General features: G+C 38.6%; 1 protein-coding gene across 10 annotated transcripts in view; it reads right to left on the bottom strand.

Annotated features, from left to right (window-relative positions):
- KIF1B (kinesin family member 1B) overlaps positions 1-27,738 on the bottom strand; it is a 57,015-nt gene that overhangs the window by 14,235 nt on the left and 15,042 nt on the right. For 2 of the 10 annotated variants that reach the window (XM_031556638.1, XM_031556642.1), the window contains exons 4-20: positions 25,926-25,991; positions 25,645-25,823; positions 25,020-25,131; positions 24,480-24,557; positions 24,242-24,311; positions 22,844-22,915; positions 22,470-22,548; positions 21,876-22,018; positions 20,931-20,972; positions 18,427-18,638; positions 17,260-17,339; positions 15,895-15,970; positions 13,136-13,215; positions 12,367-12,473; positions 11,863-11,946; positions 10,161-10,341; positions 9,415-9,487 (exon numbers count right to left, since the gene is read on the bottom strand). In XM_031556638.1, the coding sequence (XP_031412498.1) occupies positions 9,415-9,487; positions 10,161-10,341; positions 11,863-11,946; positions 12,367-12,473; positions 13,136-13,215; positions 15,895-15,970; positions 17,260-17,339; positions 18,427-18,638; positions 20,931-20,972; positions 21,876-22,018; positions 22,470-22,548; positions 22,844-22,915; positions 24,242-24,311; positions 24,480-24,557; positions 25,020-25,131; positions 25,645-25,823; positions 25,926-25,991 (1,734 nt within the window). Of the gene's footprint in view, positions 1-334; positions 5,342-9,414; positions 9,488-10,160; positions 10,342-11,862; positions 11,947-12,366; positions 12,474-13,135; positions 13,216-15,894; positions 15,971-17,259; positions 17,340-18,426; positions 18,639-20,930; positions 20,973-21,875; positions 22,019-22,469; positions 22,549-22,843; positions 22,916-24,241; positions 24,312-24,479; positions 24,558-25,019; positions 25,132-25,644; positions 25,824-25,925; positions 25,992-27,738 lie in introns of those variants that run through there. The other 8 variants (XM_031556641.1, XM_031556643.1, XM_031556635.1 and 5 more) reach the window with 7 other exon arrangements.

Below are 27,738 nucleotides of genomic sequence, written 5' to 3'. Positions count from 1 at the left end.
CCAGCTCCGCATTTTCTTCCAGGATTTGGACAAACAGCATATAAAATGCTGCAGTGGGACTGCACTGAAGAGCTGCATGACTTGTAACTGCTTGCACTGCCATTGTTCTTTATTTATACAAACTGCAGCAGTAGATGCAAATCTTCGTAAGCTCTTTTCTCACAAGTTTACAGCAGAAACTTCAAGGTGGATGGGTTTACAAGAATCAGACTGAGGAATAATAAGGGAAACCTTAAATTTAACTGAGCTAGAATAAAACCAACCCCAAGACAAGACATAAAATCAGGCCAAGCCTGCAAGTTTCATTTCCATTTTACTGAGACAAGTCTGACACTTACAAGAGTATTTCATAGTTTATTGAAAGAGCACTTGTTACAATACAAACCAGTTCTGCTTTCACGAGGCAGATCCTTGCTCTTAAGACAATCCAAAAATTGCTTTTCTCTTAAAACAATGGACAGATCCAAAAATCCCATTTAATTCAAAGGCAGTTCACTGCTTTCTTTACAGTACAAATGGGCACACAGCATAGAATTCTTATTTGGCAGCTTCTCAAGAGTTTCAAAGGATAGTGTCAACGTCAAATCTCAACATATAAAGGACAAACTTTTAACATATAAGGGATAAAGGACAAACAGTGAGAGAAATATTGATACCGTGCTGAACGCACTGATAAAAATAGCATCCTCTAATTCGACAGATCCCTGCATCCACATGGCGTGAGAAAGGATGTTAAAGTCAATCAGAGGAGCATTAGTGGCATGCGTTTCCCCACCCAATCCCTAATCCACGTGTTCCTAGTGAGCCTTAAGGATATTTAAGAAATGATCACTATGGCACAGGTGGATATTAGCCAGCTGTCAAAGCAGACAGCACATCAGCACTTAGCAATGGCAATCAAACTTACTACAACAGCACTCCCATCATGGATGCAACATTTCTGTTAACCTGAATGCCTTTTCACACAGTATTCTACGCAAGCAGCTGCATTAGTGTTCATTCTGCACTACTGGGCAAATAAAAGTGAGAAGTGTGCGTATCTCTGACTGCTACAAGGAGATCCATGAGTTCTCACACTGCTTCCCTTTTAAGACGAGGCACTTCACTTTCATTAATACTCAATTCTAAAAGTGACTAACTATTTTAAAGGATTTTTTTTTCCCCCAAGTTTCACTTGCATAGTATCCTTCTAAAACTCAGGAAGAAAGCTGCCTCCTTTGACTCTATCCTTGGACTCTATCCTGACAGCCTCTGCTCCTATTTCTTTGTCATCAAACCACAAGACAAGGACACAAGCAGGGCTGTTGCTCTAGCTCTGCACTAAAACAGTGAGGCAGCAGATTGATGGTAACCTACTGTTCATTTTTGTCATCACCATCCAGGCACTTAGAGGTATTTCTTCTCAGAAGTTGGCAAAAAACAAGCCTTCAGTACTTAAGCAACAAATAGCAGGATTTTCAGCCTCATGTCAGTACGTGTGCTTGTGTGGACCTCAAATCACGTGGAGACTTTGCAGAGGTAGCCACAATCCTCAACAGACAAATGAGACAAGAAAATACTGATTTGTTCTTCTCTTACCACTTAATGCACCCCTAATCATGTATTCCCACAGAGCTGAAAGGATTTTCCACATTTTAAAAGAGCCCAAGCCTTCCTAAGGATGTGAAAGAACTCTGTGCACCTCAAGGGTAAAGCACAGTGCACTGCTAAAACCAAATTCTCAACAGAAAGGCAACAGCACAGTACTTGCAGCCCAAAATGTCATTTTGCAAATTTGTCTCAGGCTCGAAGTATTGCTCATCTACAAGGTTTTACTTGAAGAATCAAGGCAATTCTGGACACGATGTTTTAATTACTATGTTCAAGTAGGATAAAGCATGAGACAAATGCAAACTTCAACGCCACAGGTGAACAAATTAAATCTGTTGGGAAAACAAACCCATCCCAAATGGTGGGATCATTCTGGTAGGGCTGTCAGAGGACTGACTCTGGATCTCCTGTATCAGAGGGCAGTGTTCTATCAGTAACACGTGTGCAGAGGCTGCAGTGTTAACGCTTGATTAAACAATACACAAATGATGCATGGTTGCCATGTGTTACAACCAGCACTCATACCATGCACAGTTGGGAAAAAAAAGGATAGGACATGAAACAAAAACAAAAAGGAAAGTAAGCTTGAGGCACTTCCTACTTTTCTTCAGCTATGTTGAAACATGTAGAAGTAATGATTACCAGTAGGGCTCCTATTTCAACCAAAACAAAACAAGCAACCTCAAGTAAATCAAGGATATTCGTGCAAAACAGCACAAGTCATTCAGCTGTACAAATGCACTGCAAAGTGGATCAATCTCACCAAATCTGGCATAGCAGCCATGGTGGGTTTTTAATTTTTTTTTTTTTCAAGTTAACAGCAAAAATAAGTTCTCCTCAAAGCTTTACATTGGCTTACGTTTTGTCCACTGATTCTCAGAAATACGTTCTATTTTACTTTGCACTTTCAGAAATTCAGAAAGAAAAGAGGCTTATAATTAAAAGTGGGATAAAATCCCGAATTTATAGAAGTTATTTCTTAATTAGCATTTTTTCTGTAATTTGTTTGAAACAATCTGAAGTGAGATCTGCAAACATTTGTTTTACGGAAAACCACTTGCAATTACAGACGCTTCAGATTAAAAATAGATATTCAAATTTCTAACTTGCACTTTGAGTGTGGGGAGAAGGAAAACTAATATTATTCTCTCCTATATGTGAACTTCTCCTTGGTTAAAACAAGTCTTGAAACAGGGGTATAAATCCAAGACCAAAGGCACTAAGATGAGGTACCACATTAGGATGAAACAGTCGTGTTCTCCTGTCTCAATCCCAGCCAATTCAAAGTAGCAATCTATACATCTTCCTATGAATAACTACTTCAAGAGTATCCCCAGACTCACAGCCCAAGAAAACTGGAAACCTAAAGTAAGAATTAGCTCTATGAGGTTTCTTTCTGCACCATTCAGAGAACCAAAAAATCCCAGATCCTTTTCACAACCCCGTGTAATAATTAAAAACTATTCCACTTAGAGATGCGATGGGAATTAGAAAAATCTTATTTCCAAATTATTGCTTCAATCATATATATATTCTGACATAAAATTCCATTCAGACAAGTTTAACTGTCACAGCAATTTCATACCAACAATTATGAAGTTCAGCAGAAGGACAAAACCATGTCCTGCTCAGGACTGTTGTGGCCCAACAGCTCTTCCTCCTTTCTCTACACAAAAAGCCACATCTTGTCAGCCAACTTTTGGTTTATAGATAATTATTAAGAATTTGAGTTAAGAGTGGAAAATGCTGTACTGAAGAGCCAGATCAATTTAAAAACAGAGGGTCAGTTTCCTTATTTAAAAAAAAAAAGAAAAAAGGCACAAGAAACATTCAATGCTATAAACTAAATTCCTCTTTTGATTGTCTACATAAAACACAGGAGGAAGGCAGTACTTTGTAAGTTCCAGACAATATTTTCAACATTAGAAAAATACTCCAAGACACACACAAAAAAAATTGGTAAATGTGCTAGCAGAGAAGTTCTCCCGTCCACGTCCCTCCCTCCAAATCTTCTAGTCTATGGAGAATGTGCTTACAATTTTTCAGAATTTTCTTCCCATCGATGCTGTTAGAACTGCACCAAGTCACATGCAAACCAAACGGGCTGAAGGGCCGGTACCTTGTGCCAAATTACTCAAGTTCGACCTGGCCAAACCCAAGACAGAAGCAAAGCCAATCCTGGCCGTTTCAAAAGAAGCCAGCATTGCCCCTGCTTCTCTCCTCCCCAAGACTAGCCTTGGCCAACTGCTCAGACTGTGGTCTCTCTGCCCGCTTTGAGGTTCGGTGCCGAGAACTGGCGCCTCATCCGCGGGGGTGTCACAAACTGGTTGTAGTGGTTGGGCCGCTCAGTCTGTCTGGGGTGGCTGTTGGCTGCATTGCCTTCCGCGCCGCCTCCAGCGCCGGGGCTGCAGTAAGGCTGGCGGTGCTGGTGGATGTGCCGCTTCTGCTGGAAAGTCTGCAGGTCTGGGTTCTGCTGCCCGCTGCACAGGGATTCGGATGAGCCCGAGGTCTGACGCCGCAGGGTTTTTTGAGAGCCGTTGTTGAGAGAATTGCTTCTCCAGCGCAACTGAGGCGATGGCTGCTGCTGATTGCTAGGCTGTGACTGCGCGTTCAGCTGCTGCCTGTTAATCTGGATATTATCTTGATTCCTCTGGGGGCCATAAAGATTCCACAGCTGCTGAGGGTCTTTAGAAGCACCTCTACTTTCTTTTTCTTTGTTTTCATCTTTGCTCTTATCGTCATCTTTTGGAATTCTAACCTCAATAACTTCATCCTCTGTGATAATTATATGAGTACCTGGACTCCACGAGTTCCTATGTTTGGGGTTGCTTTTGAAAGGAAACCGGGGCTTGCGGTTTTCAGGCGGGATAAACCGGTGAGGCATATTTTGTCGACGAAGCTGTTTCGCTATTTCCTGCTGCTGCAGATTTTTAAATCGAATCTGTTCTTGCCTCATCCAACGTAATCGCCCACGTCTGAAAGCTGGGTCACCTGCCATTAGCTGAGAAACACGCTCCTCTTTAGCAAGTTCATCATTGTCACTTCTTCTTATGTCATCTGTGGGCTTCTTGTCCACATCCGCTACACCAGCAGAGTTTGGAGACTTAGCGTTAGCCACAGCTGCCTGAGCTTTCTCTGCAGACCCTATCAGAGGTAATACCTTCTCCATTTTTAGCATCTTATTTCTAAGAACTTTTATCTCTTCATCCTTCATGTTATTCTGCTTCTTCACTTCTTGCAAAATATCTTCCAGCTTGTCTATATGCACCTTAAGGTCATCCACATCAGTTATTCCTTTACCGTTGGCCATAACATCTTCAATTTTCTCATCTCCAACTCCTACCGTATCCCAGACATCACGGGCAACAGCTCGCCATGATTCACGCTCATTTGGATCTTTTTTCCCATACATGGCACAAAGCTCCTTCATTTTAACAATGGCCAAAGCCTCAATCTCCTGTCTAGTGTGCCTGAAGTCATTGAGCGCTACCTCATAGCATATCTCTTTCACAGCCTGGATCTTTAAGTCTGAGATGGTAACCCATTTGGAGTCTTTGCTAAGGCGTCGGCGTTGGGGGATCTGGTACATTTTAATAGGCTCTCGTTTCTTCCCACTGCTGGGGAGGCCACACTTTTTTACAATGGTTTGGAGCTTGCTGGGGGGCAGCTTCTCTCTCAGGGAAGTGATCAGTCTCCAACTCTCCTCACACGATCTCTTGTCCGAATCATCCCCACTATCAGAGTCTGCATCCTTTGGAAAAACAAAAATCAAGAAGTGGCCCCAAAATAACCAAAATTAAAATTGTAAGAAAATGGAAAAGCTAAACAAGAAGTAGCAGGCAAAGAAAACTAAATAAAAAAATCAAAATAGAACAAGTGATAAGGCAGTCCCTGAAGACTGAGTGTTAGGACAAACACATCTTCGAGAGTCATGGACTATCAAAATTGGATCTCTTCACTAAATTAACATTATTCTTAGAAATCTTATCATCTCAAAATATCAGGTAATCTAAACTCTTCCCTCCCGGTCCCTTCCAAAAATCTTTATATATGCAACAAGAAAAAAAAAAAACAACAAGTTCCTGAATAAAAATAAAAACCAAGTGAAAACTGCACTTCATACATGCTACAAGGACATGCAAATCCCCGCCACACACATTTGCCTTGGTTACTGCTGTTGCTTCTTTCAGCAAATCCTCCCCAGGTAGGTGAATGTAACAGCCATCACAGAAGATGTCATGAGCAGCCAGAGTAAGTCGGGTTAACACTGGTTAGTAACGTTGCACATAGTTGCAGGGATGCTCAAGTTTAGAATCCGCTTCACTACAACAGCAGCCAGAGAAGGGTTAGACAATAAGAAAAAAAATGAAACAGAAGCAGTTGAAAGGTTCAGTGTTAAAAGGATTGTAAGTGCCACTAGGACAGGTGAAGACAGTGGTTCATACTTCAAGACTTGCTACAAGCTAAAAGGATATCCAGAACCAGAGTTTCAGAGGTGTTTGTTTTCCATTTGCCACCTTGTTTAGTTTTAGAAACACAAACAGGTCTTGACTGTCCGAAGAATGAGTTTCAGAAGAATGTAGCAGTAGTAACTTTTTTGGTTTTTAATTTCAATTGTTTTAATACAAATTCTCAATTTTATATCCTTGACTTGTCCTCTTCTCAAGCCCTAGAGCCTGGAGCTTCCACATACTTGCTAAGAGTTATATTGGTTTTGCTTCTTCATTACAAGTTTTCCATCTGTTGCTAAATGATTTGGAATGAGCAGTGCTTCAGGTTTCCATATGCTAGGAATGTTTGTTCAGGTATACTGCACCAAAGTTAAGCATATCCCCCATTATTGCTTACTGTCACCAGGAATTAAAGTCAGACTACTTTTTTTTTCCAAAGAAATCACTAATTTAAGATACCTCTTCAACAAGTAAGAAAAGTCCTATGTATTAATGTTATCCACTAGATCCCACATTGACTTCAATTAAACAAAGCAGTCAGTCTCCAATGAATCTCTAGTGTCCCTGTTTTTCACACCGAGTTATAATACACGAGAATTCAGGAACAGTAACTGCCAGTTAGACTAAAACCGAAGGAAACCCAGGTCATCAACTACAAACCACAGGTTCCTGGTAGAAGGCCACACAGAACAGGGAATACAGTATAATTTGTCTCAGGAACAATGAAAGGAAGTAAGAAATATTGTTCTGCCCTATGGTCAACAAGCTCTACAGCCTAGGATTCATTTTTCTGAGCCACTTGTGACCTTACGTATGTTCAATATTTAAGAACAACTTCTACCACTTTCGGTCGCAACATCAGACTAGAAACAGAGCAAATTCCCCATGATTTTACAGCTGACAAAATCTGTAGCCTAAGGAAAAAGCATCTAACAAACTGCATACTGCAGCAGAAATGAAAGGTGTCCTGGAGGAAAACACTGTACAAACTGCAGGCTCAAGAAGAGGTCCAGAAAGGCAAACACAAACTACTCAAACATTAAGGCATGAGATCCACAGGGTTATTCTCATAGTTACAAAATTTCCATACTATTATTGATGGGTAAATTGATGTGTTGCATATAAAAAGATGATTAAGAGACACTATGTGGACTTTGTCTTACATGCACTCAGAGATTAACCAACCTAATTAACGTAAGTACATACCCGTACTCTAAAAGTAAGTGGTCTCTGCAAAGGCATAATGACCAAGAAAGCCAGGATTTTAGTTCTACTAAACATCTTTTCACATTCAACTTGACAAGTGGTGAATGATTATTTCTATTTCCATGTAATGCCAGCAAGGCATATATGTTTGTCGGAAATAGTAGCCCTTGCCCTCCAAAAATTATCTTTTTTATGCAGTGCATCTAACTATAAATTAATGCCCTAGTTTGTTGGCATCTCAGGACAAAACCAAAACAGTTTGGTACACTGAATTAGCCAGCATCTTATATCCAAGATTCTAATCTCATTTAGAACAAGAATATAAATATTCAAAAATAAATCTTGTATAGTAGTAAGATAAAGGACCTGAGAGTAGTTGGATATTATGGTAATGTAACCGTTAAGTACAGCAACAGAACAATTGGAAGGCACCCCCAGATTTCCCAATCATTACAATTCCCAATCATTGCTGTTGTAAGCCATCAATCCTGTCCATTCCTGACTCTGCAGAGTCTCTCTGTACAGTGACACAGAAATGCATCAAGAAGTCTAGCTGTCATCTGGAGCATTCTCATTAAGCAGTGTGAAAAGCAGTATCCTGATCAATAGGCCACTGGTCTCATTTATTATGATCCTTACAGCTAGGAAACCTGCCCTTCAGGAATGCACTGGTAATGCATGAGGGATCGTCTTTCACCTTTGCCCGTTAAGTGATCAGAAAAATTACAAGAAGCTTAAAGAAAACAGTAACTACAGTATGGCATTAGACAGAAAACTAATAATCTTCCCCTAATCATGAGTATACAGGGCAACAAATCTCCCTTCACAAAGCTTGTATCAACGCAGCCTCATTTGCAGCAGATCCCCACACAGCCAATTCATCCAGCAGCTTTACGCATGCCAGCCATCACAATTTAAGGGATGAAACTGCATGACTTTTATCTCCTCTGATACTGTCAACACTTTTTTTTTTTTGAAGCAATGCTTTCAGCTACACGAATTTTAATTATAAAGTTGAAGAAACATTAGTGTCACATCAGCCTCTTTTCTGAACTAAGTTTGCTTTGGCTCAAAGTCTACAGCAACTCCTCTCCATTCAAGAGACTAGTCCCTTGTCATGGAATTGTTAGAAATGGAGAAAGCTTCAAGTGCACTGTACAATATAAATAATAAGTGATGTAGCTTCTACATTTGGAAGCCAGTACCCTGCTCCACTTTGCTTCTGAAAGAAGCATTAAGTGGTTTAAATCCCAACATGCAATTTAACTTGCAATTTAAGTTTTCAGGAGCCTCAAACTCACAATAGAAACAATTCAACTGTGATTTTGGAATTTCTATGGTAATTAAGGCACAATTACATTTGAATTCTAACTAAAAGACACACTAGAATAGTTAAAGCAAAATCAGGAGACTTGGATTTCTTAAGGAAATCTAAACTTCATTTCTGGTCTTAGTCACATTTTTAAACGCTTGGAAATTGCACGCATTTCTATTTGTAATAAACTTCAGAAAGTACTTTTCTTGAAAGTCTGAGGTCTTCCTATATCAGAAAGCTTATCAGATTTCTTGTTAAAGAAATAGGTGAAATTGTGGAATTCCCATTCTTCTGAAGGAGTTAAAATTCCCTTTGCACACTTGTTCCCTAGTCACAACCCCACCATCAGCAGGTGTAGCATTAAGAACCTTACCATGCAGGGGAAGGGAAAAGGGTTAAAACATGCACAATGCAGCAACATTTTCAGACATTATTCAAAAAAATAAACCTAGCATATAATTGGTCTAGGAACCTCTTTGGCAGCACAAAATTAGTACCTTCTGGTGATCCAAAACAAAAATCAAGGCAAACACCCCAAGAAGTTGATTAGACTACTGAACAGGAACTTCAAAAAACATAAGAGCATAGAGATGCCCTTCTTTAAGCCTACAATTCAAGAAACCTGCCCCCACAAAAGGCTGCTTAAAACCTCTTCACTGTCAACTACAACCCTAAATTAACATGAATAAGCTCACTCACACTGATCATAATCCATTGTAGACAATTATTTGACAGCAAAGGGATAACTGCATTGTGCAGACAACCCAAGCAGGTTTCCTAAACTTTCAGATAAGCAAGGATAGGAATCACTGTTTGCCAAAGGTATAGTTAATCTGAAGTAAGGACACATACCAGCCTTTGCTGCTCCAACAAGAGATCTGCTTCCTCCTTCTCCTTCTTATACAAAATCTCCATTTCTTGTAATCTAAAGATAAAATGACAGAAGTAGGCAGAGGTCATTATTTTCACGTTGGTGTTACTATATACAACTATAGTTACTATATACAACTAAACTACACTTAATTAGTTTAAAACAACAAGAGTAAAAATAGTTCAGTTTAAAAGGAATTCCTTTTTGCTATACAGCTACTGTCCTCTTTGCCCCTTTAAAATCTAAAGTAAATAAATAATAAATCACAACTGACTGGGATTAAGAATCCCCTTCAATCAATTAAGAGGATTTAATTTGTTACACAGGAGAGGTCTAATAGACTGCTACAGAAATGAATCTAAAGAAATGTTGCAGAGCAGTCCTTCACTGCAACCTGGTCTAGAGTTCAGGGCAGGTGGTTAAATGGGATCTATTTATTTATTTACTTATTTTAAAAGGAGACAGAGAGTTGAAACACTCGAGTAAGGTTGAGGAATTTTTCTGAACTTTCACTAGGGGTAGCAGTGACAACACATGGCAGAACAAGCACTGGAATACGCTGACAGATGAAGAGTACTGTAACGCCAATGTTTATTTTTGGAAGCCTCACTTAGAAGTCTTGCATACGTACATCAGACATCAGTTTTAGGTTTGCCATGAAACCACTCCCATAGCCAACAGCTGTATCTTTGTTGCTGCAAATAGAAATTCTTAGTTCCTTTAATACCTTTTCTCCATCTCTTGCTTCATGTCAATGCCCTGCTTCTCCAGAAGCTCCCTCTGAGCAAACGTCCAGTCAACAGGCTCAGAGGGAGTCTCAGCTGATGGAGTTTTCTCTCTTTCTGCTCGTGCTTGCTCTGGGTGGTTGAATCGGAAGACGTGGTTTTTACCCATGATGATACGATTTCCTAAAAATAGCAACAGAAATTAATGCTTTCAGGATTCCAAAGCAATTAAAAAACATCACTGAATCATTCATTCCATCTATCTTCTTGTGTGGTAGCAACAGAGAAGACTGCTCAGTAAGGACTTTGGTAGACATTTGAGTTACTAGGTGACAAGGAAAACAAGAATATTTTGTTTGTTAAAAACAAGCCACTGGTAATATAAAGCATTGCTCACAGAGGACAGCTTCACCCTCTGAGGTCCAATCAAATGTTCTGCAGGGTTTATCAAAAATTAAAGGACAGACTTGGTCACTGAGGAACACAGCTGGAACAAACAGAATGTTCATTGAAACCCATTCCTCTCTTTCAGTGACACCACCAAAACATGGGCAATAGTCACTTAAATAGAAACACCTCAGCTTAGAAAAGTCTAACTTCAAAATAGGAATGCATACTTTTCTTAAAAATGTGCTTTATGTGTATATTAATTTGAGTCCTCATCAGTAAGATTTATGGAAGGATTTCATAGCTTCTTTTAACCAATGTGGGAAAGAGCTGAAGAAACGTAATATTATTTTTCAGCTACATCCTAGGGACATAAGATACTCACAAAGATGGAGACAACAGTAAAGTTTCTCTGCTCTCCCATACAACATATTAATGCAGCAAAAATAAAAATAGAACCTCATTCTAGCAAGTAGACCTCCAGAGTAATCAGAATTCCTCTTGTCAATATATTGACAAAATGCAAGCTTTTAATGATTTCAAAAGCCGTATCTGAATTTTTCTGGTAAGTCAATTGTCCAGATGCAGAAGGAAAGAAGAAAAAATATCTTTTTTTAGTTTAATTAAAGTAATTACTAAATGATACAGTCGCAATTTTCAGTGTGAACCACATGCAGGCACAGAACAACTTCAGGACTGTGCTGAAGTCAATACGTCTTGTTACATGCAAATACTTGGTTATAACTTTGTGAAAAACAAATTGAGATGTTTGTTTTTAACCGCTGGTTAAAGATGGGTTAAAGATCATAATTTAGGGAAGTCACTTCCTTCCCCTAATTCTTTCCCCATATGTCTTTCTAAAGGAATGTAGAGGATTGAGTATGAAATCTAATGAGAGCAAAGAGAAGCTGCTGTACTCCTGCAGAGGGTCATATCTTAGCTTTGCCAAGAAGCTGGGAATTTTCCATCAGCAGCTGGCAGTCTGTCTGCTCTGTCTCACTGAGACTGCCAAGGGCAATAGGTTTGGGCAAGAATGTACTGGAATAACATCAGGGTAAGCAGAAGGACAAGCAGGATGCTGCGTGGCACTGAATATTTAAATATGCTTACAGTTAGTGCAGCAAAGAATGAAGGAAAAGGAATTGCTGACGAGAAAAATGCTAACTTCTGCTTAAAAGCTGCACTCCAAGGAAGTTTGCACTACTGCGCTTTAATAGCACTCAACATTCTCTACGAATGATGTAAATGTCACATATGTACAATCCTTAGATGTGGAGTCCAGAAAAGAAAAATCCAACCTATTCTAACATTTCTTACCTGAACGCAGTTGCACAGGCTGCACAACCCGCTTGCCATTAACATAAGTTTCTGATCGTTCGCAAGGCTCCAAAGTAACAATAACTACAAAGAGAGCAGCAACAAATGAGACTTCAGAGAGCACTGTACAGAAACTGCAAAGCATGCAAACCCTAGAGACCTCTCATTTTCTGACTCTTCCTATTAACACCAAAATGCAAGTGAATCACTCCTCAATGCTACAATGCTTAATAAAAATAGAACTCCAGCAATAACTCAATAATGCAGAGGATAGTTATTGCTAGTAATTTTCTGTTTGAATTTTCATGGTGACAGGTAACCAAAACCAGTTACCTATCAAAAGGCTGCAATTTGAACATTACCCCAATTTTACTTTGTTCCACCAAGACTCAAGAAAACAGTCAAAGCTGAGAGAATATTTAAATTAAGTATTCTATGACCAATTAACAAGTAAAAAATGATGTAAAAACTCAGCAGCACTTGGCTAAGAAAAGTAGCTTTCACCTTCACCATTGTTGTTCCTCTCACTTCGAAAGATACAGTGCTCTTCTTTGATATGAGCCCCACTCAATACGATGTCTTGCCTTCGCTCAGCATCAGCTTGGCCAACCCTGAGTCAAACGGAAAACATTTCAAGAGCAAGTCAGACAGTTTCTACAATTCTGTAGTATTGTAGTAAAATATAGCCCAGAAATATCCATAGAAGTCCACAATGTCAAACCCCAGAAGCATGAAGATATATGTCCATTCTGAAGTCAAATGTTTGAGAACTTCTAGATAAGAGCTATTACAAAAATGGACAAGTTCATTTGTTACAAAGATAAGAAGGTGTTGCATTCAATAAGACAGCAGAAGAGGCATGGATAATAGTTTATTTCTATGAATTGAATGCTCAGCCATATGCTGGTTGCTTCTGTCAAATACTGTGGCTTTCAATTCTCCACCATCAAAATCTCAAAGGCATTTCCAGTGCACTTCACTCCTTTTGTTTGACTATATATTAAAAGGGATATTCTACTTTCTTTTACTGCCCAGTGCAATAATAAATATCTAATAAAGCACAGTGACTGCAGATATTACTTATAAAGCACAAAGTAAACTTTAGGGAAAATCCATTTCTGTGCTTTTCTCACCTACAGCAAATGCCATGCTTCACTTATACCTAGAAACTAAATAACTCAAGGAGCAATTATTATTTAATGTCAAGGAGTCTCCAGCATAAGAACACAAGCAAGCAAACCAGACTTCAGAGCATATTAATACCAACCCTCACCTGGTAATACCATCTTTGATGTAGTAGAGCAGACATTCAGACATGAGTGGATCTTCATTAAGGTTTACAAGATGAGGAGTCTGAAATAGAAAAAGTAAAGGTAATTAAGAATTGAAGAGCTACTTCTAGGTTTCTTCCCACAGCTGTGGAGAGTGTATCATAGTCCAGCAGTTTTGCTATGCACATCCAGGTTACTCCATTATCCGTCTCTTCAAAAATAACCTCCTGTAATACTGAAAAGCCTCACAAGGTTAACAGCAGAAGCACAGCTCTGATTAGTTGATATTTCAGACAAAAGAGAAAGAGGGAATAGTTATGGCTTCAGTTAAAAACATAACAATTCCTTGGAAAGTAAACTTGGATACAGAATATCCAACAGCAGAAATGGGTGCTCAAGAAAAATTTTGCAACTGATGCAGAATCAACTATGGCTTTTCTCAGGCAATTTAGGCCAGGTATTCATACAGCAAAGTTCACTGAAGTCAAAAGAAAATCTAGAACTACCAACTGATACAAACAGCTAAAGAGCTCTTAATCTAAAGTTTTACTAGATTTAAATATACTACAGTTACTACAAACCAACCTTCTTTGGTGAAAAAACCCCATTGGAATCAGCAAACAAGTCACATGGCCTTGGTGTGAAAATCTAGCCAGTGAGATAGCAGTAAGCATAAGCACAAAAGAAAGGCAAAAGTGGTTAAACAAAGAAAGAAAAATGATAAAAGAAAAATAAGTGTTAATAAGCCTCCTTTCATTCTATTACTCTCAATTAGAATAAATTAAGTAAAAAAAAGATAAATTTGCCTAAGATTCCTTGGAAATGCTGTTTCCATCAATTTATTCTAGCTACAAAAAAGACTACTTGATAGAAATGTTAATAGCACACAGTCTTCCATTGAGCCACAGACATCTAGACTTATTCAACCAACAAAGAATTTCATTGTGAACAGTTAGCAACTTCTGAGCTTCCATAAACTAACCAGAGATTATTTTTATCCCCTAAAAAAATAAAGAGGGAACCTAGAACTGTAGCCAAACATATGCCATACCATCGTCTCTGTTCACAGCACTGAAATACATTCAGAGTTGCATGAGCGTCTTCAATCAAGAGAAAACTTCAGAAAGCAACACTGTCAGTAGACAACTTGACACTTTGCTATATGTTCTACACGCACATTTTGGCATCTCACTTGATACACTAGGTTCAAATTCTGAATTGGTCCATCACGCTCCATAAAGAGCTTTATGACAAATAAAACTCATCAGCTTGAAATTGATGCTGTCTAAACTTGCTGCTTGCTTATTCTGTGATCAATTATTCACAGAATCAGAATGACTTGGGTTGAAAGGGACCTCAAAGATCATCTGACTGCAACCCCATCCAAACACCATTATGTCTTCAGTATTCTCCTGGATAGCATTGCTGAAGCATGAACTGAAGGATTTTCTCAGCTCCAATCTTTCATGAGAGCATAATTAAATTTCCACAATTAATATCGAATAGTTTCCTGTCATCAAAGACAAAATGCATAAACACAGCTATGGTGACCAAATGTGATACCTTTTAATTTGTAAAGTGGGCAAAATTGACCTCCTTGACGCTTCAATTTACTGCTCAGCTGCTAAAAACAGTGCTGCTGTTGTATTTGTGCAGGTACCTTGAAGTGTTGAATCTTTGTAAACAAATTCAAAATTTTCATCACCTACATGTGCACAACAGCAGCCATAATTATCAGGAGGATAACTAATAAATCTGAACTGCATGGACAGCAAGGAAAAGAAGCTAACAGGACTAGGTCAGAAGCTTTACTACTTCTAATAAATCCTCTAGGGGTAAAATAAATAGTAACTACTACCAAAGCAACTACTCATCTCAGGTGGTGCTTATGAACAAACCTGATCAGCTGAAAATGCATCAAAAGAGTCATCAAAAAGAGTTGATGGTCTCTGAGGGAAAATCTAAAAGGAGATTAGGATCCATAACATCAGAGAAGGAAACATGTAGAACACTCAATGAATTAACACCACTACAGACCTTACACACTTCTGGAGACCAAAACCAGAGCTCTACCTCCTCCAAATACAACACTTGAACCTATCAAACATTTTAACCAATTATTCTGTCCTCTGCCTGTAGATAGGTCCCCTTTACCCTTAGATTCAATTTATTACACACTTGAGTATGAACTGTTCACACTCACATACTACCCTGTGTTACTAACTCATGAGATATTTGAGATACAAGAAAGAATATTATTTTCCTTTCATTTAGTAATTCTTTACTAAGCAGACCGTTTTATATTTGTAGCATTAATTTATTAATTTATTATTATTAATTTAGACTTTTCTAAAGGAAAGTACATACTTCAACCATTTTGGGATATCAGAAATCTGTGAAGTTTTCATACTGCTCTCCCATTTCATTAGCACATCAGGCTAGTGCACAGCACACTATGCTATGGCACACAGTAAGTTTTACACAGCTGCCTAGAAGCACGTCTCATCAGTTTCATAAGAAGCAGCATCCAACCTCACTGCTATAGGTAAAATTATTCTTAGATGCTTAGTGTTTTGATGTATTCTAACACTCAAGCTATTTTCAAAAATATAACGTAAAAGGAGCTTACTACCTACAGTTTCCAGTACCTTACATGGATACAAGCCCTTCTGTGAATAGCAGTTTCCTCATCATCCTCATCCTGCAAGATGACCAACCAGCCATTGACAGACATGATTTGAAAATTATCAGTTTTCCCTACCTTTTTAGGAGAAAAGACTCCCAGTGTTCCTCCATCTTCCCGAATGGCAACTCCCATTTCTGCCAACAATGCCTCCCTGGAAAAGCAAAGCAAATTATTTACCACATTTTAGGCTTCAGAAGATAATCTGTGATCAATAGAAGCTCTCAGTTTCATTATGAAATACACTGTGCTTTCAACCAGCCTACCCACCGACCTTGCTAGGGCTGCTGCCACCTTATCAGCATAGGGCAAGTTTCCAAACTTGAGCTCCAGAGTTTATAGGAGGAATAAGAACAACAAGAGAGATCTGACAACATTTCAGTGCAGTGGAGTATCAAAAAGTGAGTATCATTTAGAACATTAATCTTCCTTAAGGTGGCAATGAATGTAAAGGCTGTTCTGAATTTAGACATATAATTAAAAATGAGCAACCATGATTTGTTAATTTACTAAGATTTATCTGGCTCTTCCTGGTCCAATATAAAAAGCATTCTTTCCTGAAGACCTAAAAGGGATTGTGTGGGGACAGACAAACTCTTCATGTCATACACTATTCTTGATCTTGACAAAGCACAACAGTAACTCCAACAGAGAAGAGTAAGAACCTGGCAAACTGTTATTTTTTCCTAAGTACTCCCACGGTCTTTAAATCTCTTAAGAAAACTCCCAAAATGAAAGTGAAATTTCTTTTACACAGCCCTCAATTGCTTTTGTTTGGGATTTGGGGACAATTGATTGGTTAAGGTTTTTCTGGTGGGTTGTACTTCTTTTGTTGTTGTTTTTATTTGGGAGAGGTTTGTTTGTTTGTTTTGGGGAGAGGAGGACCAGGGTGAAGGAAGTGGGGGGTGGTGAACTCAACTCTGAGCATCATCAACATAATGCAGTCAAGACTTCCACAGCTCATGGATCAATTATGAGAATTCCAAAGTACTGAATAAATAGCACTTAGTTTTGTTCCAACCACATTCTGACAATGTTTAAGCATGTCTTATTGCTTTAGATGCAAATCAAACCACAGCTGGAAAGCTGAAGTTGTTCCACAACGTAAGGAATTCTGGTACTAAAAGTTTCATCTTTGCTGTTTAAATTCACTGCCAATGTTTTTGTAATGTGAGAAAAAGGAGGAAGAAAGAGACCAGGACCATATGCTGCTTCACAACAGAAGCTGATGTAGCAGCTTAGGACATTATCCAAACACTTTAACTTTAGAAAACATGAGAAAGAATATGGCATTCTCTCAGCACTGCCCCTGTCGTTACACATAATACGAAGACCAGCAGAATTATCACTAAGCCCCATTCTGCTGTTCCATTGCTTTTCAACAGAGCAACATTATCCATTTTCTAAAAACAATTCACATCTACAGCATTTCTAATTCCTGACCTTTCCATCCTAATGGCCTCTGTTTTCCTCAGCTTCTCTTCCCACGTTTCATTCAGCTCTGCAATGATCTTCTCAGATTCCTGTGTAAAAATCCCAAAAGCTGTTTTACAGTGTTCTCAATGTTCTCTACATAAAATACAACATAATTAACATTGATGCTCGATGCTAGATCTCAATTTAATTTGAGGTACAAAACATATTCAGTGCTTTAAATCACTAAGTTGTCTTCCTTAATTTTTAAAAGAATTAACAGCCTTGAAAGGAAGCCAAAAAGAAAAGAAGACTTTGTATCTAACCTCAATCAGACTTTAATTTGAACCACCTAAAAATTTCTTTTTTCTTTAAAATCCTAATTTACAGACATCATTCAGCAACTGGATGCCAGGGAGCCACAGAGAGCACACCATTATTTCCATGGTAACAGCAAGTTCCTAACAAGAAAGGGATATGTGGTGTGTGTTCCAGCCCATTGCAATCCCTGTGGCAGTGTCTCATGGACAAGACATGAGAATGAAGCACAGATTCAACAGAGCCAGCTTTCCCCACTCATCCGCCCATGGAGATTGGGGGGGGCCTTCGGTGAAATAAAGAAATACTTCACTGTAATGCACTTTTGATGCGGTTCAATTCTGTGCAGAATTGGGACAAGGCTGCTATTGTCTGGATAAAGCATGCTATTCTGTGTGCTTCACATTTTAATCTGTGGGGGCTGGGTGAACACAACAGTGGCAGGATTATTCTGCCTCCTTTTTTCAACTTTGGGGTAATTTGGTTTTCTGAAAGCTGACTGTATTTGCTAGTCAGACCTAGTCCACTCTAGTGCTGACCAGGCCTCTTCAAGTCTATATTTAAGTTCAAATTTCCCATAATTGCCATTGTATCAAAAGACCTACAAACAAGAACCAAGATCACAATTTTGAATTTAGTGGCAGCTCCAGGCTACAGTTAAAATCAAATAATCTGAGCAGAAAAGGCTGTACACAAACACAGCCTCTAACTCATTTCAGTAAAATGCATTTTTTAGGGTACAAGTGAGTTTCAGACAACTTCCTATGGAAACAGCAGCATACTGCATATATTCTTGGCTGAACGTTCTCCCACTTCTGACACTGTTTAACCTTTGCAAAGACCCAAATAACAGCCTGTTTAATCCACAGCAATACTTGCCTTCAAACGCTCAATTGCCTCTTCTCCTCCAGGCGTTGACATGATTCTTTCCTGTATACTGGACACAGATGTTAAGCCCACCTGACTACTGAGAGAGCAGGAGGACGGAGAGGCAGTGAGGGACCCCATGGAGGCTGTGGAAAAATTGCCAGGACGTTGATTCTCGGTGGCTAGCAAGTATCTATGCTTATTGTTCTGAAAATCTTTCAGATCTGAGAGAGACACACAGACAGAGGGAAGGCAGAGACGGGCAAAAGGAAAATAGGAGGAGGGAAGGAACAAGAAAGAGGAAGATAGGAAGGAAACACCAGTATAAGAGGAAAGCATTTAAGCAGCGACAAAACAAGTTTTGTAATTTTTAGATGGCAGTTCTGAAACAAATCCCTTCACATCACTAGGTATGATAAACATCTCAAATCAGACCCTGAGGATTACTAGAAAGGGCTGTGCCATAAATCACTCTGAACAAAAAAAGCTTGAAAAAATAAATTACACTCACCAAAAATAAACTGCCTTATTCCTAAACGAACGTTAAGCTGCTGTGCACCATGAAGGTCAGAACAGGAGCAATTACTGATAGGCTGAAGCCTGAATATACACCAACTCCTTTAACTCAGCAAAATGTTACTCTCCAGACTCCTTTAATTCAAAGTAGTGATCATGAACCACCGAGACCACAAAGACTACCAGCTAATTCCTCCCTACATGCTGTCAGCATCTAAGCGACCTGTCAGCCCATCACAAGAGGAAAGAACATAAGTTCACAGTAAGGTGGTTGTGCCTCCCTCTTCATCCTCTCCATCTCAAAAATGGCCATCTCAAATACGTAATCAGTGAAGTATCTGCTGAGGCTCTGACAGAAGTACCACAGAAGATGGTTTAAAGCTTTTTGTCTTCATTTACAAGAAGACAAAATAAAAAGTTATAAGGCAGCCTTTGGAGCCTGAATAAACAGAGACCTGAAAAATACCTCCTTTAAAGGCAGGAAACAAGATGAAGGCACATGAATGATTTTAAAACATCCAGAGGCAATTTATTTTGATCTAACTTGGCTTCTCAAATGTCTGTAAACCACGTCCTCAGAATAATCACAAAAAATATTTTGTAACAACTAAACAGCTCAGTTTTAATAATTTCAATGGTTTTAACTTCTAGCTCAAACAAATCCTTCAAAGTACTTTTCTTAATAAAGAAGTGAAATCAGGCCTTGCAAATTATGAATAAGGGTTTCACTTCCAGAAAAATAAGAGACGCTCAGACAGACACTGCATAAGTCTCCATGTCCTTCTACATCTCCTCAACTTCTACCCTGACCAGCCCTGCTATGGTAAATCTAATATCTGAGCATTCTATTTGGGCCTCTTGGTTGCACCTAATCAGTTTGAAAACCACCATCTGCGAATAAAGGAAGCAAGGGTGGAAGGTTAACAAAAGAAAGGCAGGTTAAGGAAAGGGAATGCCATCAGGATGAGGAAAGCAGACATGGCAGAGCAGGGAGGATGATGAAGTCTCGAAAGGCCAGGAGACACATGCACTCCTGGAGATGAAGGAGGTGGCACTCGCAGTAGCTTTCGCAGTTGCTGTGATCATTAAGAACCAAAACCCTCAACACCATGCACACTCCTCCTGGAGGCTGCAGCTTTAACAGATGACATATGCACACGCTGGAAGCAGCATCAGAACATAAGACAAGGCCAGGATGAGTCTTTACATCACCAGTAGCTTTGATTTCAGGAAATTTCAGACAGATCTCTTCTAGCTGATACTGTTTTCAAGTGAGGGGGAAGAAGACTGGTTGAGAGTTTAAAGCAAAATCTGCCAACGCAAAGTTTACACTGCATACATATCAGACATCTCACTTGTAATGGACTTAGTATATTTCCCTTCCATAAAGGCAAGCAGCAGAACAGAAATAAAATGATATTTGTTGAGTGTTTCTAACCCTAGCAAACTAATCATCACCAACCATTACAGCTCAAATAAGGAACCTTTATCAGTACAAGATGTGTAACAACTTCTTGTCTAAAGAGGCTACATAGAATAAACCTCAGTCTCCAGGAGGATCTAATACTATTTCATCTTGAATTAATCAACACATTTCAAATAAATACTTCTAAGTGGTAAAGAGAAGTTAAAAGGTTAGGAAGCTAAATGAGCAGAAGCTGTTTCAGCTGAGAAACACAAAAGATTTGAGAAAAAAATTCTAGTTCAAATACAAAACGTCAGCTGTCATGGAAACAGGCTAAATCATGACCACTCTCCCTCCTGTATTCTGCCAGAGAGCAAGCAATGAACATATGCTGTATTTTAAACTTTGCACTTTTTTTTTTTTTTTTGACTGCCGACTTAATTTGAGCTGGTTAAGCTAGTTTCCATGAGACTGTATAACGTTCCACAACGAGGGTTCTGTCTGGGATTTCCCTGTGAGAAATGCTGGCATGCAAAGCTCAGTTAAAAGCTGACCCAGAAAAAGCAGGTTAAGAAGAGAACCACACAATACACACATTTGCCTCCACTTCCAGAGTATTCATCTCCCATTGGATCAACTGAAGGGAAGCAGGAGGGAAAATACAAGAAGGATCAAAATTGAAGATTCACCAGTGACACAGGAAGGGAAGAGATTACTACTCCATGCTTAAAGATATAATACACAGTTTTCAGTAGCATTTTTTTTCAGTTTTGATCTAGAACCAACAAACAAACTCCACCAAACAGGTGTTCTCATGCATTTCATTTCCTCATGGCCCTCATCTCTTGAAAATAAGCAGATAGAAACATTTATACAATAAGTGAGGCATAATTTTGTTCCAGAGCTTTACGAGAATGCTGGCAAAACAAACCAGCACAATAGAGCTCTACTGACTTAACTCCAGCTCTTGCCCCAAAATAATTTAGTATTTTATTTACATGCAACTGTTTCAAAGTAAGTAAATCTTGAGATGACGAATGCTTTGACAGTAAGGGCATGGTCTAACAGGAATTAGGCATCGTTTTCTTTTCTGAGCAAGGACGGTACCAAAGCCAGGTATCAACTAATGAGCTTTAGCCTTCAAGAAATGGGAAAATATGCTTGCTTTCTAAATATGAAATCAGTTGCTACATCACAATTATCCTTCTTTTATCAGCAGCCAGACAAAACAGCCTTCATAACTCACCAAGGCAACTCTTGAATGTGAAAGTTCTATTACAGTAAAATTATTTCCATTGCAATAGGAAAATCCAACTCCATGCTTTTCCTTGAGAGTTTGAAAGTGACCTATTAACACTACAGAGACTGATCCTAGGATGAGTTATTTAAAGACAGAAGAGGCCATTCCTAAAATGTTGTTCCAAGTTTAACAGTGGCTTCTCCACCCAGTTTCAACATTCTATGGCAGGCCAAGCTCTCCCTCCCCTCTATAAGAGGAGAGACTAAACCCAAGATGGCAAGGTCTGTTTAACCCACTTACTGTCAATGATATCTCCCAGCCCTTGGGCACGCAAGAGATCCTTAAGCCTTGTCACCTCCTCCTTCAGCTCACGCACCAGCTTGGCATTTGGATCTTCATTGATAACAGCATTGCATTTAATCTGTTTTGCACGATCAGCATATCTGGAACCAATCAAAAAACACAGGAATGCAGTAACATAGATTGACATCAGAAGAATTTCTACTTAATACAGAGTACTGCTACAAAAAGAACAAGTCTTCAAGATCTATACAAGATGCATTAACAAGGTGCACCATGCATAACAGAATTTTCTCCCCTATCACTGACTGCTCTGAAGCCTCAGTTCAAGTAAAATGCTCAATTCCAGTGACCACACTAGAAAAGAGCAGGAGAAGATGAGTTTGACATTTCAAACTCGAAGTAGGCAATTAACTCCTAGTTTCCCCGCTTACACACAATACATCAGTTTCCCCCTTTTGGGATAATTGCATTTTTTCCATTATAGAGTTTTCTTTCCTAGAGGTTTTTCAATTTATATTAACCAAAAATTTGAAAGATAGCATGTGTCTGGTAGACAGTTACCCATATCCATCTCAGATGAAACAACTGTACCTTAAAGTGCTCAAAGTTTCATCGTAGTTGATATCTGCTGGGCTCAAAGCAGCAACCATAGCAGTTCGGGAATTACCACCTGTAACAGAGCAGATGAAGTTTTAGACAACACCACAGTGCACAGTCTGAGCACTACAATCTAAATATCAGTATGTTCCATAAAGTACAGAACTCAGCTGCATTCCACATAACTAACAAACGCACAAAAATCCTGCAGCAAAGCTGCAGCTCTAAAAAAAGGTGAAACATGAGATTCAGATTTGACTGTTAAAATATATAAACCCATAAAAAATACAAATTTAAGTGAATTAAAAACATTCTGAGAATTTACTGAGAATTTCTTTCCATACTGGCACAGGTAAAGTCAGCCATACCTAGATTTTCTCGAAGAAGCCATGTCAGTACAGAATCTCTGTATGGTATGAAGTCCGTCTTCTTCTTTTTTACTCTACAAGGTAAAAGAACAAACAAGAAAAACCTGAAAAATAAACACTGAATGGAAAATGAACACAGGTGCTCACTGAACACTCAAAAGGTGCTGAAAAGGCACCTCTTTGCCCCTTGTCAAAAGTGAGTAACCTTAAAACAGACAAGTAAAATTAAGTACAGTGGCTAAGCATCAGATGCTAAAGCTTGCAAAATTTTCCATGTCACTTTAGAAAACTCAGAACAGACAATTGCCTGCAATCTATTGCACAGGTAAAGAAAAAATCACGGAGCACAGAAGCACAAAACCAAATAAGGTTTTCCTGCCTAAAAGGTAAGTATTCCCAAGCTAATTCGCCAAATCAGGAGAAGGGACGTAGTAAAGAAACACTCCCAAAATATACTTGTGGGTGTTTTTCATGTCCTTATCTCCAACCTAAGTATTTTTTGAATTTCAGTATCGACCATTCTCACATTTCATAGCAATTCTTTATAACACAGTAATTTCTCAAGAAAGATCCTTGCTCATTGGTTCCAAAGTGAAGACCATAAAATTTCACAGCTGGTCAAACAAAACAACACTCTGACCATCCTACCTTGCTGGTGCAGTTATCCTAAGTTGAAAGCATTAAAGAAATCAGAAGACAATAAATGATGAGCTTCTTAATAGAGCTTATGTTTGCATGTTAGTTTGGGTAGCATCCTTTTATTGAGAAGCCCCATGAATTACAATAAGTTTCATTAAAATAAAAACAAAAAAAACTAAGCAGCACTTAAGTACATTCAACCTGTCCCAAGCTATTGAGAACTCACTTTTAAAAGCAGCAGTAATTCACCATTTTGTTGTTCTGTTTTTTCTTAATATTAGTTGAATAAAAAAGCACAAGAGGAAGTACATTTCTGAACCTACAAAACTGTGTTTGGATTACTGTATGTTTAATCAACTAAACGCATTAAGTCTTTGCATTGAAAAAAAGTCTGTGATGATCAAACTGCTATTTCTAACATATGACATTTTAGTATTTTAACAAGAAATACGCAGTTACATTTCCAGAATTATTCTTTTCAACAGAAATACTACTATGGCTCTGCAGAACTGAAAGCTTGTTATATAAACACATCATTTACATATGCAGACTCATTTTGAAAAGGCTTCTTCAAAGCTAAATAAACTAATGCTTCCAACTACCTTGAAATAGTTTCCAGCAGGCTCTGTAAGATGCTTAGGACATACCCAGAGCTGATTTCACTGATAATGCCAGGTCAAGAACAGTGAATGACTCTGCTGTACTCTCACTGTCTCAGTCTTACTAGGAAAGGATGTTGCAGATAACTGAATGCTGTACTTACCACCTCTGCCAATGCTGAAATAACTTTGCCCAGAGTCGTGAGAGATTTGTTTATATTTGCTCCTTCCTGGGAAAACAGAATCCAGCATTAGTAAATCTTATTTTTCAATCATGAATCTCTGCAAACTTCAGTCTTTACTTCCATAGCCATTTTTTCCCCAAACTTATAATTGCAACTCTTACACTGCTTGTGCACCCACTTCCCTTTTTTCCCCATACATCAGTGGCCCAATACCTTTAATCGGGTTCCTTTGGCACCAGTTGAATCAGCTCGCTCGCTCCCTGCCAGATCCACAAGGCTGATCTTGCTGACCTGAAGAAAGAAAGAACAACTGGAATTAGTCCTTGTCAAACTAACATAAGAAATTAAGTAACTTCAAAAAATCCTACAGCATGAGAGAAACTCTGCCTAAAAACAACCATGGGGTGCTTAAAACTAAAGTTTTCACATGCAATTAGTTTGATAATTATTATTATTATCTTGTGGATAAGAAGCACCCAGAATTACACTCTTTTAAACATCACTATACTTTAGATTACCTAAAAAAAGAGGTTGAGGCCTGCTGACATGAACTGAGGTGAAAAGAAACTTACTGCTAAAGGTAACATAAGAATCTCGAAGGTAAACAAACTTACATGACACCCTGACTCCAGGGACATCAAAAACTGTCGTAACTAAGATGGGGGAAATCCTCAAAACTCCTTTCATATCTCTCTCCCCATAGAACCTACTCCTTAAGGCTTAAATTCTTCCCACTTCTCATCTGTAACATACCTTCTCTGTGGAAAGATCAGTTTCTGCATCGTGTTTCTTCTGAGTAAAGACAATTGTAAACACAGCGTGAGAGCGACTGCTAGTTTCATTCATGTTGGTAGCTGCCACAGTCCTAGAAGATGAACACACACAGATACTCTCAGAAAACAGCAGCCTCTGTGCTGCAAGTACAACAACCTGCAGGACTCAGTGCAGCTGCAGAGGATCACAGCTCATTTGCACTTATTTTTCAGTCCTCAATTCTTTCCAGCTTTAGCACAGTTCAGAGTTTGCTTAGTCTGTGTACTTACTGACCTACCCAACACTAACATGTAAGAGAATACAAATGACATTCACATCAATGAAGCATACTGTATATAAATGACAACCAACAGCAAATAAGAACCTAAAGTTGTAAAGCCAACTTTAGTCCTGATCATTTGAGTGAAGGAAAGAAACTACTTATTTATACCAAAAGGCTGACTTAAAAGCCAGTAGAATTACCCATTATTTAATTTAAAGACACTACAAGCCTTAAGTATCCATAGTGATTTGCAACACCATTATACCACTTATTTAAAATTTGTGCTGCGTGTCACATAAACCCATAGCAAATAGAAGTATGCAACATGCTACTGCCACCAACCTGGCTTTGTTTCCAGCATCCATGAGGTCTGCAATGTCTGTGTAAGATGTGACTGCTAACTTGGACAGATCTTCCACGTAAGGGCCAAGCAGAGGATGCTCTCGCACCCGCAAATTGCCTTTGTTCTTCGGGTTCAACAAGTCTCTGACTCTCTCACAATAAATCTCCATGTAACTCACCTGAAAACAGGAATTGGCAAAGATCATTTAATGATTGTTAAGGCTGGTGGTATAGTTTGATGTCCAGCACACAGATGTTCTTTTATTCCTCACCACACTCACCTCTACAGAGTACGACATCTCTTCATTGCTGTTGTCATTGATTTTCTCAAACAATTCTTCACATAGCTGGAAAGAGATTAAAACCAAATCAGAAATTAGATCTTACTGAGTAATAAGAAGTAACTACAATGACATGTCATTAATTTGGCAGAGAAAGAAAAAGAACAGATTGTATCACAATGAACAGCGTCACTAGGAAGATACTTAACCCCAATTATCTGTCATTATCATCCAGCCTTGATAATTTATTTTATAAAGCATTTCAATTCTTCAAGGTTTAACCAATACTAATATTCTGTAACACAAAATTGGAAGAATAATCCGTTATAACATTAATACACTAAATAACCAAAATTGGAAGTAAGAATTTTAGGAACTCGTGATTAAAATACTTAATCCTACACTAGCCTGTTTATCCTTAAAAGAATAATCCTGTGCCAATTCACTGGTATGTTTAAGGTTCAGGACCCGGATTTAAATCAATAGGCAGATAGTATCAAAATTCAGTTAACAGCATCTCCATACAAAGAATGCTTCAGTCACTCAGCATTGTACTATTTCAGTAGCACTCCTCTAAAGTTAAATCAAGCAAGAGATACAAAATTAAGATATAAATTTAAGGAAGAAAAAGAATGAACAGTTGGCAAACGCATGGATCTGTGCAGGAAGATTAAAAAGCATGAGGACAGAGGGATGTGCATACAAAGAGGACCTGGGAACACATATCTACTGGCCACTGCATGGAAAATAAATTACATGGAAAACGCAGGCAAATTTAAAGCATGTACTTTGAAGTAATTCAGCCAACACATGGTTACAGTCTAAAACATCACACTACAAGACAGGAAGACAGATCGAGGAGTTTTGCCAACACAAAGAAATTTAATGTCAACAACCTGTATTACTCAGAAAGCGGCTGTGCTGTGCCCTCTGCATACGTGACAAGAGGGAACAGATTCTACAGGTTCTCTCTGAATACATAAATCATTTTGTTTCTTCATAAGGAGACCTCAGTGAAATCGGAGGGAAATTACTTTGTTTAGAAACTGGTAGATAAAGAGCATTACTGCATCTACAGGAACATTAAGTATTTTTTTAGAACACTCTTTAATCCATACAAATTTGACTTTACAGAAACAGGAATATCAAGACCACAAATCAAAATAATTTTAGCACCAAGCTGTTCTGACACATTTTCAACTAATTTCACCTGTTATGTTGATACTTTATATCTGCAAGAGAAACGAAACACTTTCAATAATCATGTCTTTAATCACATCATCCCACCAGATGTGCACAAATATACTCTTCCAACATGACTTCAAAATAATCTACATACACAATTCCAGGTGGGACCAGAACATTTCTCATATACTTTATTGGGGTCTGTGGCTTAAATAATTTCCTCCCCAAATTATCAAATGCATCAATATATTATTAGGTTTCTAACTTTGAGAAATTTGTTTCCACAAAAGCTTTATGCCAGATTTGTCAGCACTGTCACCTGAATTCCTACTAAATGAAAAGATGTGACGTGCTGACCTCGTTATAGTCAGAGGAGACTGAACAGGACACCTCCATTTACCAGTTTGTTGGTGAAGGAGAGAAATTGGATGCAGAAGAGCAGACAGAGAGCATATGGTACAATTTTTAAAATGCAACAATGGAGACAAAATTACTCAGTGCTCTTTTCCAGAGTAAGTTTCTTTCAGTTCAAAAAGAAACTGTTGTTGTGTGGGAATTGCTATCGCAATATTAAAAAAATAACTGTATTGGACAGTAAGTATCTGAACATGCTCTAAAAAAAAAAAAA

Source organism: Meleagris gallopavo, chromosome 23 (genome assembly GCF_000146605.3).
Source record: "Meleagris gallopavo isolate NT-WF06-2002-E0010 breed Aviagen turkey brand Nicholas breeding stock chromosome 23, Turkey_5.1, whole genome shotgun sequence".
NCBI lineage: Eukaryota > Metazoa > Chordata > Aves > Galliformes > Phasianidae > Meleagris > Meleagris gallopavo.
Note: the sequence above shows the minus strand (reverse complement) of the source record. Positions and strands in the feature narration are given on the sequence as shown.